This window comes from Myripristis murdjan, chromosome 18 (genome assembly GCF_902150065.1).
Source record: "Myripristis murdjan chromosome 18, fMyrMur1.1, whole genome shotgun sequence".
In the NCBI taxonomy this organism is placed as follows: Eukaryota; Metazoa; Chordata; class Actinopteri; order Holocentriformes; family Holocentridae; genus Myripristis; species Myripristis murdjan.
Window position 1 is genome coordinate 14,535,523 of NC_043997.1, and position 15,638 is coordinate 14,551,160.

Genomic DNA, 15,638 nt, shown 5'->3' on the forward strand with positions numbered 1-15,638 from the left:
CAGCTGTGTTGCTGAATGATTCATGGGAGTGGGTGAAGTTTAGGAGCTGTCTTGTTTTTACTGTGCGGCTGGAAAGGCAGCGCAGAAAGTGACAGCAGTCGAGACAGTGAAGGAGAGAGGGACCAGACGTTTGGAGGACAGCACTTTGTCTTCCTTTGAATCTTCTGCTGTAAACTGACTTGTCTTTTGTCCCTCCCTGCCACGCCTCCAGGGGTCGCCTTGGCAACATGTTTTACTGCTGGCTGCCTTATAAATACGGCATTGGCTCCTGTAAAGCAGGATGGCTGTACACAGTAACAGGCAATGCCAAGGACACTGGGAACAGCTTCACATCTAAACTCAGAGAGGTGCATAGGGGAAAGTGGTGCTTTTTAACTGAGTATTTGATATTCACCATCAGTTTCTTCAAAGAAATAGATGACATCTTGCTCCACTTGCAAGAAGGACTACACTGTTGAAAACAAAAAACAACAGCAAAACAACAAGTCAGCTACCACTGATCCTTATCCAATCACACTTTTCAGCTGAGCGTGGATGGGACTGTGCATCTGAATAAAAACCATGGACGAAGCTGGGTGTCATCACAGCAAAGAGACAGAGGACAGGCTTCTCAGTGTGTTGGTGGAAAACATTCAGGTGCTTCAAACTGCCAGATGCTACTGGGAAAAGGGAATGGAGGGCAAGAGGAGCTGCACAGCAGAGGAAACACGTGCAGGTGAAGGAGGGCAAGGAGAGCCAGGGAGTGAGGAGAGGACGGTTAATCCTGCCGGGAGCGAGAGGAAGGATGTGGGGACGAGGGAAGGAGAAAGGAGCGCTGGAGGAAACGAGTGGAAGGAGAAAGAGTGCAAGCAGAGGATCGTGGGAGTGCTGAGGGAGCTGAGTGTCGTTCATGCAGACAAGGTGTCAGCTTGGAGAGGAGCACTGAGAGCAGCAGCCTGCATGTTCAGCTTTTCTCCACCAGGGGGCGACAATCAGCAGCTTCCCACTGTAACAGGTACCACCCAGAGTCTGTTGATACTTCAACACCTTAGAGTTCAAGCTTAAATGCTTGTGCAAACCGCAACTTTGCAAGAAATGATCCAGAAATTTGCAAGAAATAAGTAAAAGGTGAATATGATCTGGAAATTAGCTTAACGAAAGAAAGAAAGAAAGAAAGAAAGAAAGAAAGAAAGAAAGAAAGAAAGAAAATGGCCAGACAATTGCAATAAATAAATAAATAAATGAATAAAATAAAATATATAGAGAGAGAGAATTATTGCAAAGTTATCAAAGGAGAAAACTATATTCATGATTATTATAATTATATAATTAAAATTATGTTGCAGGTAATAATGACTAATTTTCAGGTCACTTTCTTGTCGTGTTTTGTTTTGTTTTAATTTTCAGGACTTTTTTGGCTACTTTGTTTCAGGTCATGCCCTTATTTTATTTTGTTTTATACTTTTTATACTATACATTTTATTTAATGAATTTATTTATTGATTTGTTTTTTGTTTTGTTTTGTTTTGTTTTGTTAATTTTCAGGTCATTTTCTTGTAACTTTTTATTAATGACTTGCTATTTTTTTGGCTCATTTCTTGTGAAGCTGCACATTGTGTTTTGCCCATGTTTTTGAAAGAAATTAATCTGCTCAGATGTCAAAGGGTAATGCATTCCTCTCTACTCGATCATCCTTATTGTGAAGTTAGTCTGAATTTATATTTGCATGCAAAAAAGGGAATTGTCCTTACACTAAGCTATGATATGCCACAATTATAAATTTGCACAGCAGTTTAACCCCTTGACCCAGATTTCCCTTAAATTTCCCCTTAAGGAGCAAAAAAGTTAGACTACATCACATTTATATTGAGTGAAATACTCAAACCACAAGATGCCATTGTTTTATAGCTGCACCATTACATCAAATAGAAAATATCCCGCTGTCTTGTGCATCATTTTACACACATTTCCCTGTAAATCATCAGGACATGTTTGGTATCTTTGGAAACCTCAAGATCTCCACTAGAATTCAGCATAAAGTTGAGCAAAGCTTGGCTGCACAGCAATGACAAACAGACAAAGAAGCACACAAACAAACAGCATAACAATACACTGTATATACTCAGTGTCCACTTTATCAGCTCCACCTGTACAGTCTAATGCAGTTCAATGCAACAGCTCTGCCATAAATTCTACCTTTTAACAAAGTTAATAATGTTCAGTTTTTGTTGACATTGTGGAGAATGTGTAAATTTAATTCTATGTTTGTTACTGAGGATGTAGTTTGCAGAGGTCTTGCACTGGACTACATTACACTGAGAGGTGTTTCTAATTTTTTGTCCTCACCATTTATAGACATGAGGGGGGACAGAATAGTGGAAACACCTCTCAATAAAATGCAGTCCAGTACAACAGCAGCACTAACTATGAGCTCAATTACTGAGACAAAAAGACAGCCACAGTGTTGTTCTGCATGCTACTTACTTTCAGTTACACTAAATGTAAGTTGGACAATTTGTATTGTTTTCAGTCTATTTTGTGATAAAACCCAATTGCCCATTTTATGCCATGTATGTTTTGTTTCAGATGTTTCAGAGCCTAATGATAATCCTTTCTTGGACCCCTTCAGCCATACATTTCTAAGTATTGTAGAAGACATAGAGATTATTCTGAACACATTAAATGCTATAATTTCCAAACTGGACGTGGAAATCATCAGATTATGTGCAGAAGAGCAGCAAGACACCGCAGCACTTGAGGAAACCAGAGACTTTCCCAACTCGGTGACACCTGAGGACACCAGCCATCACTCAGACTCCCATGATCCCCCTGGATCCGACTCTGGGCACAGGCAGGGGGTTTACGATGGAGGTGATCCAGGCTGCAGAAAGCCATCAGACGCTCACAAGCCACTGGACACTGAGAGAACATCTGATTCCAGTTTTGGCACTTCTGACTGCTGTGATGGAACAGAGATGGGGCCGGGATTAGAGGTCGGAGAAGGGCAAGTGACTGATAATCAGTGTGCTTCCCCAGAGAGCCAGGCAAATTTCAGAGATGAGACAGAAGAGGATAGAGAGGTCAAAAAAGCCAAGGGAGAAGAAGAGACAAAGACTCGGTGGGTCACAGTGGGGTGAGTTGATAAAATCTACCTCAAACCACTTTAATCCGCAATAGTGTGATGTTTCTAGTATTTGGCTAATGAAAGTAGTTCACATTGTTCTTTAGTAAAATATTAAGCCAGTCCTGACAGCAGGAAATGTTCTACAACCTTTTCATGAGATGGATTTTTAAGACAGACAAGTATGTGAGCAAGAGAGAATGGATGTAGCTCTTCATTGCCTGCTCTTTATCCCGGGGCCTGCTTGGGAGTCTGGACATGATTTAATTCTTTCCCCTCGTTTCTCCTGCTCACTGATACAGAAGCAAACTGTCCGCATTCTTTATCACAAGGTGCACTTGTTTCGACCGCCTGGCCTCCCCACAGCCAGCTATTTCATATATAGTTCACCGTCGGGTCAGCGCTTGCATTTGTCCAAAAGCTAAACAAATCAAGAACATTCAGATCACTGGGAGAGGATGGGTCCGCGAGAAGCTGATATTAATGGAAATATGCATGATACACCATCTCAGAAATTCTTGAGACGGTCAAACATTGCTCTGTGCTTTCATATCCAGTGTAGTAGCAGTGTAGCTCACAAAAGATAGAAAAAAAGATAATTTTCATCATACATACAATAAATAATGAGAACGCTGAACCTTTTGTTAGACGCAGCATGTTGCCTCCTATGGAGAGGAATTCAGGCCACATTGAAATGTAAGCATAGAGTGGAAAAACAGGGGAATGCAAGGAAATTAGTTTTAATTAGTGATGTGCCAAAAACATGCTAAAATGAAAAGCTAAATATTCATGACATTGTTTTACAAGTCATTTCATCTGAAGCCTGAAAAATAATGAGCGGCGGTGTTCATTTAAAGAGTGAGACGCTGAAATCCTGTCATAATTGAGTGCAAGCCTCCTTGAAATGCAATCCGCTCGGCCGTATTGCATCTGACAGAGCTAAATGCTGAGCACAACGTTGCATTTCTCAAAATCACATTGTCGTCTTCGCTGCATTTCAATTGAAACAACGCTGTTCAAGCCAAAGCTGAATGTAATCACTGTCTGATCACAGCCTTTTACAGACCTGTGGACGGACCGGAGGTGACTAATTGCATTAACTTGTGGTCATCATATTTTAAAGCCAGTAACTTTCCTTTTACTTCAGAGCATTGTTGATTATACTGTAAGTATTATAGCTACATTTTAAATAAGATCCATGATTACAGAGTCCAAGTATATAGGCTCTCTGTAGGCGTTGGATACTGGACTGGATGTCTGTAATCTCACTTCACTTTGTTTGTTAGGTCACTTTTGTGTTATGTTAAAATTCCTATTAAAAGAATCTGGTTTAATCTAGTAATCTAGGAGAATCTTTGCACTCTAACCCTTTTAGAACTGAATGGACAAAGATCTCATCCAACACAGTTTTTGCTTATAAAGAAACATTTATTCTGAGTACACTTTGACTGAACTACATTTTGCTGTGCTTTGTAAGCCTATTAACCTGTTCACTCTGTGTGTGTATATATCTGGATTATAGTATCATAGAATCATTGTATTCTGTAATGACAGACAACTCTGCACTGCATGTATCCTCCAGGCTCGGAGGGCAGCTGGAGGACAGCCGATCAGATGAGCGTCACGTTTGCTACATCAGAGCGCCTGCAGGCGTGGCCGAGGCCATGAGGTGTGAGCTGGCCGACACCTTGAGCTCCCTGATGGTGACCGGCCCGGAGGAGCTGGTCAGCAGGGTGATCAGGGTCAGAGTTCAAGAGGGAACCAACCTCCATTTCCCTGTGACTGTTGTGGTGCCTTTCCAGGCTCGTTACCGTGGCAACTACAGGGACGTTGTTGTCAAGGTGGTAGACAGAGAGAAGAGGGCGAGCTACATCATTCCTGTGACAACAGAGGGCACATATGGAGGGCAGAGGGTGAAGCACTCTTTTGCAGTGTGAATTTATGAATGTTAAACAAATACAACAGGGGGGAACCAAAGTTTGTCAGATTAATATTAGGGGTGTTCAGTTCAATCCACAATTAGATTGGATTTGAGGTTTAGTTATTCTTTAAATAAATACGTGAGACAAACCGTGTAAGACAAACACCTTTTCTTCTGAAATATGAAAAAAAAAATGATAACAGAATTATTTAAACATTGTTTATTCTATAAAATGGCCAAAAAAAATGCTTATCATTGTTATTCTGTTCTGTTAGATTAACACAGTGTTGTTTATTAATAACTGTGAATAATTCTCTTTATTTCTATTTATTTTAGCAGAGAGAGAATCAGCAGAATATATATTCACTGAACGTATGCAATAAATAAATTATTATACCGCTAATAAATATGTTTCTGTTTTGGTGGACAAAATCATTATGTGATGTTCACTCATCAAAGTTATGTTAAAAATGATTGCATGGTGCACTCATGCTTGAGTGAATATCATAAGATAACTAATATCTTTAACACCACAATATGTAATAAGTTTTGTTTTCATGCTGGCAACATTTATAAGGATAACAAATGGCGAATATCTCATTAGAGAACCAAATTAAAAAGTCATTTCTGAAGTTAATATGTGTATGCATGTATGCAGCCTTTGTGCCAACTGTGTTTGTCTCCGTCAGGGCTCATTTGCAGAGGTGAGGGTGTACGCGCTTGGCCTGTTCGCAGTGGTTTCCTGTCTGAGGAGAGAGAGCTACACCGTTCCCAGGAGGGGCTCCTCACTCAAACTCCCCATGGACCCTCGCATCTGTCTGGACTACCTCCCAGGATCCTTCACTGCTCCTGTTTTCGCCCAGGTCATGGTAAGAGGTGACTCAACAACGTGCAAGTACCTCACTCACTACTCATCCCAGCCAAAGCAGCAGGTGGCCTCATATGGTGAAGGTGTCATCATTTAAGGCTGACTTGTACAATGTGAGTGAAAAATATATTACTATTAGGAAAAATACATGTGAATGAAATATACATAAAAGCCATTCACATAGGATTTTATTTCTGTGGCCACCAACTGGAGGAACAGCAGTCTCGTCCAGGAGCGTTTTTTTGATAGTGCATCTGAAAAGTCTTGTCTTAAATCTAATTTAAGATTTACGTGAAAACCACAAAATGTCTTAATTTTCTTGAAGATGACACTTGTATTTAACTGTCATTAAGATTTGCCCGATATGGCACTGCATCTTAACTTGAACTCAACCCTATATCTGGTCCTTGATTCAAATTTACCTTCAAATTGCCCTTAGAAGAGCTTGTGAATATGTGAAATTTTAGCAAAATGCTTCACTTTATCTTACAGCAGATAGAAAAGCTAATGATGTCACCAGCACTCATAACGCTTCCACTTCATCTTTATTATAAATGTGCTATTGTGGTAATTATAGTGTGACACAACGAATATGCTCGGCAATAAATAAAGTAATTTTGAGAACAATCTCGTCTCGGTTTGGGTATGCAATGGTTGAGAATGCAAAGGTTAAAATATCAAACTTCTATCAAAGAGCGAAGGAGAAACAGAGACATAAAGAAAGAGAAACATGGAGTGTAATGAGCACAAGCTATAGAGTGAAATAGAGAAAGAGACGGGGGGAAACTGCTTAGAATTCACCGACTTCAGTTTTCACAGATGTTTGCTGTGATGAGGAAAAATGAACAGCTGTGTACAATATCTGAGCTGACTTGACTCCAATCATCTGTGACACAGCAGTGGCAGAGCAGTTTTGTTGCTTGATCTCATGTCAAAAACAGACAGCACTCTCTCGGTGTGATTTTCTTTGATAGCACAGTGACCTGCCTAGGCATCCGAACAGCTTGACACAACTATTTCTATTTTATACTACAGCGCTGTGCATAAATTGCAATGCAAAGAAAGTTGACTGGCTCTTCCTCCATCTGTTTCAGATCCAGCCCATAGACACCATGCTCCTGGCTGCTGCCAAGTCCAGGAATGATGCCTATTACTCGGTTGTGTCCACCAGCCCGCTGCTCTACCTCGCCCATCCCTCCTCCCAGCCCCTGCGCAGACCCCTCACAATCACCCTGCCCTGTCCCCCAAATCCTGAAACCAAAAGGACAGGACCACCTGAGGAGTCGGAGCACCACAACGTCTGGCCAATCAGTTCTGCTTCACTGTGGGATCAACCCACGTTGCACAGAGTACGGTGAGCTGAACATGACCTCTTCCTGTTTGTTCAATTTGCCATGATAAGGGTCTATGAGCAAGGCACTGATCCTTGAACTGCAGCTAAGGAGCAGCTCAGCACTCAACAACAGTGAGGGGTTTGAAAAAAATGCATAAAATGAGAGTATTTTGTTTTGAACCTCTCTGTCAGGATGCTGAGAGCCTCTGTGAAGTCCTGCAAGGAGATTTCCAATGAGCTGCTGGTCCTGCTGGGCTCCCGGGACAAACAGTGGGACGTCCTGGACAAGGTCACTGTCAGGAACCTGCAGAACGGACTGGTGTCCTTTGAGCTGGCAGAGCACTTTGACAGGTTTGCAACAGCTTGTTTTCTACCTCATAGTGATGTTTCACTTTGGGATAACATTGTTTTTCAGCAGCCTTGCCCGCAGTGTAAATGCCTTCACTTCTTAATCCACCCATTTCAGAGGGGGCTTGCCTGAAATAATAGTAAGAAACCAACTACAGCAGTAAGGAAATTAAATGTTTTTTCTCTTTTTTTCTTTAAAAGTTTTAAAACATGTTTTTAATTCATCAGTTGTACCAGTATGAGTGCAGCAGATTTTTTTCAGGCACTGTGTGTAATTCATTGAAACTGAATGACACTGAATTCAAGACATTTAATCCATTCAATTCCTATGGTGTTACTGCATCAAGGCTGTTGCCCTGCACTGAAGTAATACTAAAAAACAAACAAACAAATAAACATATTAGACAACCAAGTTTTCTGTTCCACTGAAATGTATTCCACAATTTTTGATGTTTCAGAACTTGCCTGTTTCTTTAGACAAGGCCCCAAAAATGAATGGCAGTGCAATTGGATCCTGTCAAGTGGCAACCACTCAGCAATACTGGCTAGAGACAGTTAGAGGCGCTTGTGTAGCTGGTGCACTTTAAGGATCTTTTACATGGGAATAAGGCTGCTGACAATTATGTATGCTCGGGGCTGTATCATATTGCAGCACATTTTTATTTAAATGAACAATTTTAAGGGATCAAATTAGCTCTCAAGGGTGACCCTCCAGTGGTGGTCTCAGTAAATCTTATCCGACTGTCCAGTGGAACTCAAAAAAGCCAAACTGTTTCTTCCTGGTAAATGACAGACTGCTCAAAAAAAATCATGAATTTACAATCTTTATTGTTGGTATTTTTGTCAGAGGTGGTGCTGCACCTTGTGAGCTAAACAGATCACAGCACAAACTGCAATACAAGGCAGAAACATCCAAAACAAGAGCACAAGCAGTACAGACAGTCCTAGAGTCAAGATCTTAGGGTATTTTTGAGTGTTGTCAGTGGTGTCAGAAACAATCTGTGAGAAAGAAACAGCAGATCCGTTGTTGATTTGTTCAGTATATCCACTCACAAACAGGAGAATCTGAAAAAACATATAGTATAGTATAGTATATTACAGTATATAGCACTCAGAGGCCAAACAAGCATAACATAAATAATGGAAATACATGACTTTTCAAAGCCTGAGGCTGTGAGTCTCCCCTTGGCCAAAGCTTAAAAGAGCCCCCCTCTTAACGTAGCTCAATTCCTGGATGTTTGTGGGATCATGTAGCTGCTATTTGATCCTATAGACATCCAACAACTAAGTTAAGATTGCCTGTTATTGCTGTTCGATGTAACATCAAACTGCACAAAAATCTATAAAAAGGGCTGACTCCAAGGGCATCTGTTGGTTTGTCTGACTTGTGGAGAAGTAGGAAAAACAAGAAAAGTTTCCAGACGCATCTTTTAACTGTCTTTCCAACCAAATGTCAGACATGCAGGTTTTTCCACAGCAAATTGTTTGCAGCCCGCCTCCTACTTTGAAAACCTCTGACTTAACTAATGTTATCAAGAGGTGCTGCCAGCTTTCTGAAGGCACCAAAGCAATGTGATCAGTTTCTATCTCTTACCACATCTCCCCGGGCCTGTGCTTTGCTACCAAAGTTAGCCAGCCATCGCAGTTGATGTGAAGGAGTGTAGCTTTTCAACATGCTGCCCTGGTCTCCCATGCACAGAGCAAGGACAGGCCGGGTGCTCTTATCCAAAAACAGGAGGATGTAATATATCCTGCACCTGACCATGGAAAAGAAAGCACTGCAGAGACCCTGCAGAGGAAAAGAACTTAAACCAAAACAGTTTGTGTTTTAGTATCCTACATTTTCGTTGAGACACAGTTGGCAGATGTTGATTCCAGGTTCTCAGGGGACTGAGACAAACAGCGCATTCCCTTGATATCACGGGGCCCCTGCAGTCTCGATCTTGTCACATCAAGGACGCTGTTTAAGCTGAAACACACATACAGCCCTGTGAACACATTTGATGCAGATGGGGAAATGGAAGCTGGTGAAGACAGGAGTGAGTGACTCAAGTCTCTTCAATACCTCACAGTGAAGTAGAGCCTTTTTGGTTTTCCTTTTGTCTTTGAGTTCACCTGCAAGATAAAGCAAACAACATTTATCAACAGGTGAAATCATTAAAATGTGTTTTGTTTTGTTTTTTTCTTGGTAGCTAGTGAAGTGAAGGAGGATGGAAATTATTTTTCAAGAGGGAATTCATATATTTAGCCATGTGAAGATAACAATACCTGGATCTAAGCCTGTTTTTTGCATGTGTTCTCATTCAGACTAAATGGTGCATCAGTAAGACAATGGTGCTTGAGCTGGACTAGATTTGACAGGTTTCTCACCACAAGGATTTGGCATCCCAGGAGCCTCATGAGGGTGGTAGACAGGCGCAGCAGGTGGGCGGGATGCTGGGCCGTCCTGACAGCCACATCCACACACTGGCTGCCGCCAATAGTGACTATCATCAGAAGTCCTCCCACCACGTAGAGGAGGTAGACGAAATTTCTCCTGGAGAACAGAAGGCACGGAGGTGGGAGCGTGCATGAAATGAAATGTAACTGGTTGTGTATATCTGGTGGAGTGTAAGACTTGACTGAAATCCTCTCCCTTACCCCTGGAGCAGCAGCTCAGTTGAAAAGGCGGGCATGGAGAGGCTCGATGTGTTGGGCCTCAGTCAGCAGCACTCTAATAAGGACATCAGAGTGGGTGACAGGTTTATGTGCACATGGTGCCAGCATGGAGCATCAAGATACCAAAATTAACACAGTTTAGGATTATTTATTTATTATAGTTTTCCATTTTTACTTGGATTTCAGTTCAGTTTTGGTAGATTTTTTCTATGGATTCGTTATTTATTTATTTATTTATTTTTAAATTTTTTACAAATGTCTACTTTCAGTTTAGAATTTGTTTTTTTCAGATTCCATTATTTTTATTTATTTTATTTTATTCTATTTTATTTATTTATTTATTTATTTATTTATTCGATTAATTGGCAGTGGTGGTATTTCTTTAAGGAATAATGACATATATTTTGTATTTTGTTTGCAACAGCTATCAAGTACCATAACACAAACACTAAATCATGAATTTGTTTAAAATGTATTCACAATGATTTTTCAACCCTTTCCACCAAATTAACATTGGGACCATTTGGCTTGGCTTCCCCCGAGTATATTTGAAATATCTTTAAGACAGCATCAGTGCTGGCATTTCTACCTATAAATAGCAAAAATATTGTCTGACTAAAATTGTTTTCAAAGATTTAATGTACTTTTAGATACATATTAGATATGAGATACGAAGTTTATTTTTCCCTCCACAAATCCAAGTATTTATTTTTATTTCAGTTTACATTGTCTACATTTAGTTTCAGTTTACTTTCAAAACCTTGGATGATAAAACATTAAAATCACATTCCAGCCTCTGCACAGCATAACAACATTCATCATCATCATCATCATCATCATCATCATCATCATGAATATCACCATCCTCAGCAGCAGAACAGAGGCATTGGCTTTACTTTATATAATGCTCTTGCCCTCCTTTAATCCAAAATGATAAACTTCAGTCATAATTTTGTAAGAGTGAAAAGAAAAAATTTATATTTTCCTCACCAGTCGTCATGAGGTTAAAGTGTGCACACATCCATTCAGATATTGTTCAAGACTAAGCGACAGCGTAAACAAGGAATGCTACTATCACTAACCCTTTTCTTTACATAAGGGGTTTAAGGAAACCATGTGGTTAAGGTTGTATGGATATAAATACCATGAATTCCATGCTTTTAGCTTTTGCTGTCAGAACATAACAATGGCATGTTAAGTCATCTATAGAGAAGTTAACACACACTGAAAATTAAAAGAAAGTAGCCGTTCCTGATATATTTACCAAAATATTTTAGTTGTTCAGTAAATTAAAAAGTAAGAATTTTAATATTAGACCCAACATAATTTGTGAGCTATACCTTTAATAATAAGGATGGCTTTTCATAATTTCCTCCAGTTCTATAATTTTCTTCGACTTTCTTATCTGAAACAGTTCCATATCAGTAGAAAAGGTAATACTAATTCTTCCTCTTTCTAAGGTGTATTCGGTCTTTATTCTGGCTCAAGGTAGCGGATTCAACACTTTGTTCCATTCAGCAACTATCTAATCTCTCCACTAAGCTCAGGTACTTAACTGCAGACTGCCTCATTTTCTGTCTATCTGCTTCCTTTTTTCTTCTCTCTCTTTCCCTCCCATTCCCCTCAGGCTGCTGGTGGTGCGTCTCCTCTCCCCGGTGCAGCATTGCCACCTCACCTCCCTGGCAGAGGAGCTGGAGGAGTCGGTGTGCTGCCACGCCGTCACCATCGTACTCCAGCGCCGACGAGAGGAGCCCCACGCTGTCCTGGTGGCTGCCCTGCCCAGCAGAGACCTGAGCTGGGAACTGGCCAAGCTTCAGGCCCAGGGCTACAACGGCCTCCTGGAGACTTCATCAGAGATCTCCATGTGTGAGGGAGACCAGCTGCTGCTCCGTTTCAGCGGCAACATCACCTCCACAGGTAGGGAGGGGGACAAGGTATGGAGCCATCAGAGCAGCCTGCAACTAAAGGGTGCCACAAAATCTTATTATAACCACCACAGAAGGACCTCTGCCATGCTATTTGACATATTAGATCACAGTATATGCAATGGAGTCACATTCAGATGTTCTTAATTCTTACATCTCCAGTCAAAACATTTTTGGGTCAAAAGGACAGATGAAGTCTAAAGGCCGGAACGTCCTCTCCAGAAATGTGAGACAAAAATAAAAGGGGACATGACAATTTCAGCTTGACACCGTTCCACACATTGCCAAGGTCACTTCCCCATAATCCCACCCATGACCTCCTCGTCTTCCACCCAGCTGCTATCCCTGCACTCTGACCTCCCTGCGGAGGGAGAGAGGGGGGGAAAAGATCAATATCACAAAGTATTACAAAACAATTATAACTCAGAAAGTCAATCTATGAGACGGTGCCCTTTGTCCATGTGAGCTGAACCTGTATGAAGGGATGTTATTTTGGATTCGCTGGTGCTGGATGAAAACTTTGTATCACCAAGAAGAAAAGTGACCACGCAGGTTTTGATCCATAGAATTGCTTAGACTGGAAACATTCAGTACAATTCAGTTCAGTTCAGTTCAGTTTAATACAGTTCAGCACAAGGCAGTGCAATGTAATGCAATTCAATAAAATTTAATAAAATTAAAAAATTAAAAATCAAAAAATACCAATAAAAAACCCTGGAAACCTTAGATTTTCACATGATAACACAGTGTACACCATAGTGGGATGCTATTGGGTCTTCTGTCAGCTGACATTATGACAGTCATTACAGTATGTGTCTGAGAAACTGATATTTCTTTATAGCAAACACCCACCACAGACACCCTATAGTGGGCTGGATTAACAGCATAACCAGCAACCAATAAAACCAAGTAACTGCCCTGCCGGGTCAACATAAGCTTATCTTCCTCCAGACGCCAGATGCCACAGACCTTACAATAAAGTAGATGAATTATATGTTTGCACAGGGTGGAAAACCTAAAATCAATCTCGCCCAGGCTCGCCAGTGTGCTCACAACAGTGACGTCAGTGTTCGAGGTCCTTTGTTAGGGCTGAGCTCAGACCTCTTCCTCCCCACTTGTTTGCTCGGCCATGAAAACGTGACTTGCTTTGGTTTGGCCGGCATTCAGTAACACTCTAAATTCAACCTTCAAATTGCCAGAATCCAGATTTGGTTTGTTTTGTGGAAAAAAACTGATGAAGAATTTCATTGCGGTTTGTGCAATGCAGTTTGAAGAATCTGAAACCTAACGTTCTTGCTTGGGGAAAAATACATTTTTGTGATTCAATGTCCTTTAAATGAGATGCAAGATGAGATCTTCCTTACAAAACGATGACATGTTGAGCGTAGCCATCTGCCTCTGAAATACAAAGCCATAAACATCAACATCATGTGGCATTTTTGAATGGAACCCTTCCAATAGTTAAAACTGTGCATTTTCACATTTTTTAATAGTACTTCCAAACAACCAAAACGGTGCCACATGCGAGCGAATCACCTTCCACAGTCAGCGGAGGAACCAGCTCCTTCTGCGTCTGACTGAGGTGGACTCCTTTGGGAACTACAGCTCCCCTCATTACAAAGGCACGGCCGTGTTTTATAAGGTCGCCAGAGGTTGTTTGGAATGGCAAAGTGACAGCTCCCTCCCACTGGACACGACGCTCCTGGGAGATCCCATCTGTAAACTGTCCCTGACTTTGCCCAAGGTGCAGCAAACTACAGACTACTCACAAGTATTCAAAAGCATTCATAAAAATTAAATATCATACTTACTGGAGTAGACTTTGACCCTGACTGTAAGAGAATATTATGGCATATTATTCCGTTTCAGAAAGTGCGAACCATCAATCGGCCTGTCAGAGCAAGGGTGAAGCTATGTGAGGAGACAGGTGGGTGAATTACTCTTAAGCTTAAATGTTCTTCACCTTTTCTTTAATTCATACAGCCTCCATCTGTGCAGACACTCTTCGTCTTCCCTTGTCTCTTAGTTCCCTCCTCTTTTCTGACACTGCCGTATTCCTTGTCTCTTGTAAGTATCAAGATTTCAGTCGAGACTCAGAGTGGAGATCTGTGAGATGGACAGCTTGGGTGCGAAGTTGTCATTGATGTTTTCGCACTGTTCTTCCGAGAGATCACTTGTCAATCACACTGTAGTGGCAAGTGTGATGTCTTTTTCTTTGTTTTTGCTGTTGCCTCGGTTTTTGAGTTTCTGCAGCAACCACTGTTTTTTCTCTTTATCTGTTGAGTTATGGCGGCTATCACTGCTAACACAAACTAGAGTTCTTCCTCTCTTTATTTCAAACAAACCATTTTTGTTGGTGCTGTAAAGATAACACCACTTCCCGGTTACTGGCTTAATGTCGGGTGTTAATAACAGGATCCACCGTATGTTGCCACAAACTGTGCTCCCTCGATGTATATATATATATTTTTTCAAACTGAGACCATGTCCCTAAATGTTGTTGATTGTTGTTGTTGTTTTCCCCAGATTGAATACAGCACCATGTTCCTTCCCTGTGGTACCTCAACATAAAAAAAAAGATAATTTCCAGACATGTTATATTATCAAAAATGTATAATCCAACAGTACAAGTTTTGTAAATAATATCTAAAACCATGTTTATATACAAGCTGAAGCTGCCTCCAAAGATTCATTCTTATTCAAAAACAGAGAGATATTTATTTATTTATTTAAGTTATGAAAGCTTATTTTCGTTCAGCTATTTCTTTATTCTTCCTCCCCTACCCACCCACCAGAGTCCCTGTCAGACTCTCTGTTGCTCTGGCTGTCTGGGGAGCTCTCAGAGGAGGAAATAGCCCTGCTGGTTCTCTCCCTGCGTCTTCGTCGAAGCACCACTCAGCTGGCGAAGCTGCGTGCCGGCACCAGCCTATCTAACCAGGCCTTTCACCTCTTGGCCCTGTGGAGGAGGGGACTGCCCGCTGCCCCCCAGCCAGCCAAGGCCTCCCAATTGGCCCACTGCTTGGCTAAGAGCGGTAGGCCGGACCTGGCCCGGGAGCTGCTGCTGCGACAAGCTGCGGCCACCAGAGAAGGCTCAAATGGGCTGAAATAACTCAACATGTATAAACAGGACAATGGAATGCACACTGTTTCTTATTTGCAGTTTAAAAGTCAGGTTAATCACATGTGTCTGCCAAGTGAATTGCCTTGGTAGTACCCTATTTCATCCACAAGGGGTCAGCACTGGACTGTGTGATTTTACATTTGTTTCCAGACTCGGGTCAAATAATGATAATAATTCCCAGGGCTTCCTGTAGCAGGCTTGGGAGACTCAAACAGCTTGGAGGTGCCGCATTACACATTGATTGGCATATGTTTAAACAATCAAAGTCAATTTAACAACATTACTCCACATTACTCCACACAAACACAGGGAATCTTTTTGCAAAAACAACTTGACCTGAGTCTGCACACTTCAAGTACAGAAG

General features: G+C 41.3%; 1 protein-coding gene across 1 annotated transcript; it reads left to right on the top strand.

The window, feature by feature from the left end:
* The first annotated feature begins 561 nt into the window (after nt 1-561).
* dthd1 (death domain containing 1) lies at nt 562-15,262 on the top strand. Its single transcript, XM_030075732.1, has 10 exons — nt 562-994; nt 2,566-3,112; nt 4,683-5,013; nt 5,711-5,890; nt 6,984-7,243; nt 7,415-7,573; nt 11,856-12,196; nt 13,647-13,897; nt 14,023-14,080; nt 14,949-15,262. The coding sequence occupies exons 1-10, from the start codon at nt 562-564 to the stop codon at nt 15,260-15,262; spliced, it is 2,874 nt and encodes a 957-aa protein (XP_029931592.1).
* Nucleotides 15,263-15,638: the final 376 nt, after the last annotated feature.

What these genes read in the sequence shown, in the direction of transcription:
- dthd1 (XM_030075732.1), top strand. Translation starts at nt 562, where the DNA reads ATGGACGAAGCTGGGTGTCATCACAGCAAAGAGACAGAGGACAGGCTT. An exon ending in GCAGCTTCCCACTGTAACAG is followed by an intron (nt 995 to 2,565) that starts GTACCACCCAGA and finishes GTTTTGTTTCAG; the next exon opens with ATGTTTCAGAGCCTAATGAT. An exon ending in GAAGCTATGTGAGGAGACAG is followed by an intron (nt 14,081 to 14,948) that starts GTGGGTGAATTA and finishes CCCACCCACCAG; the next exon opens with AGTCCCTGTCAGACTCTCTG.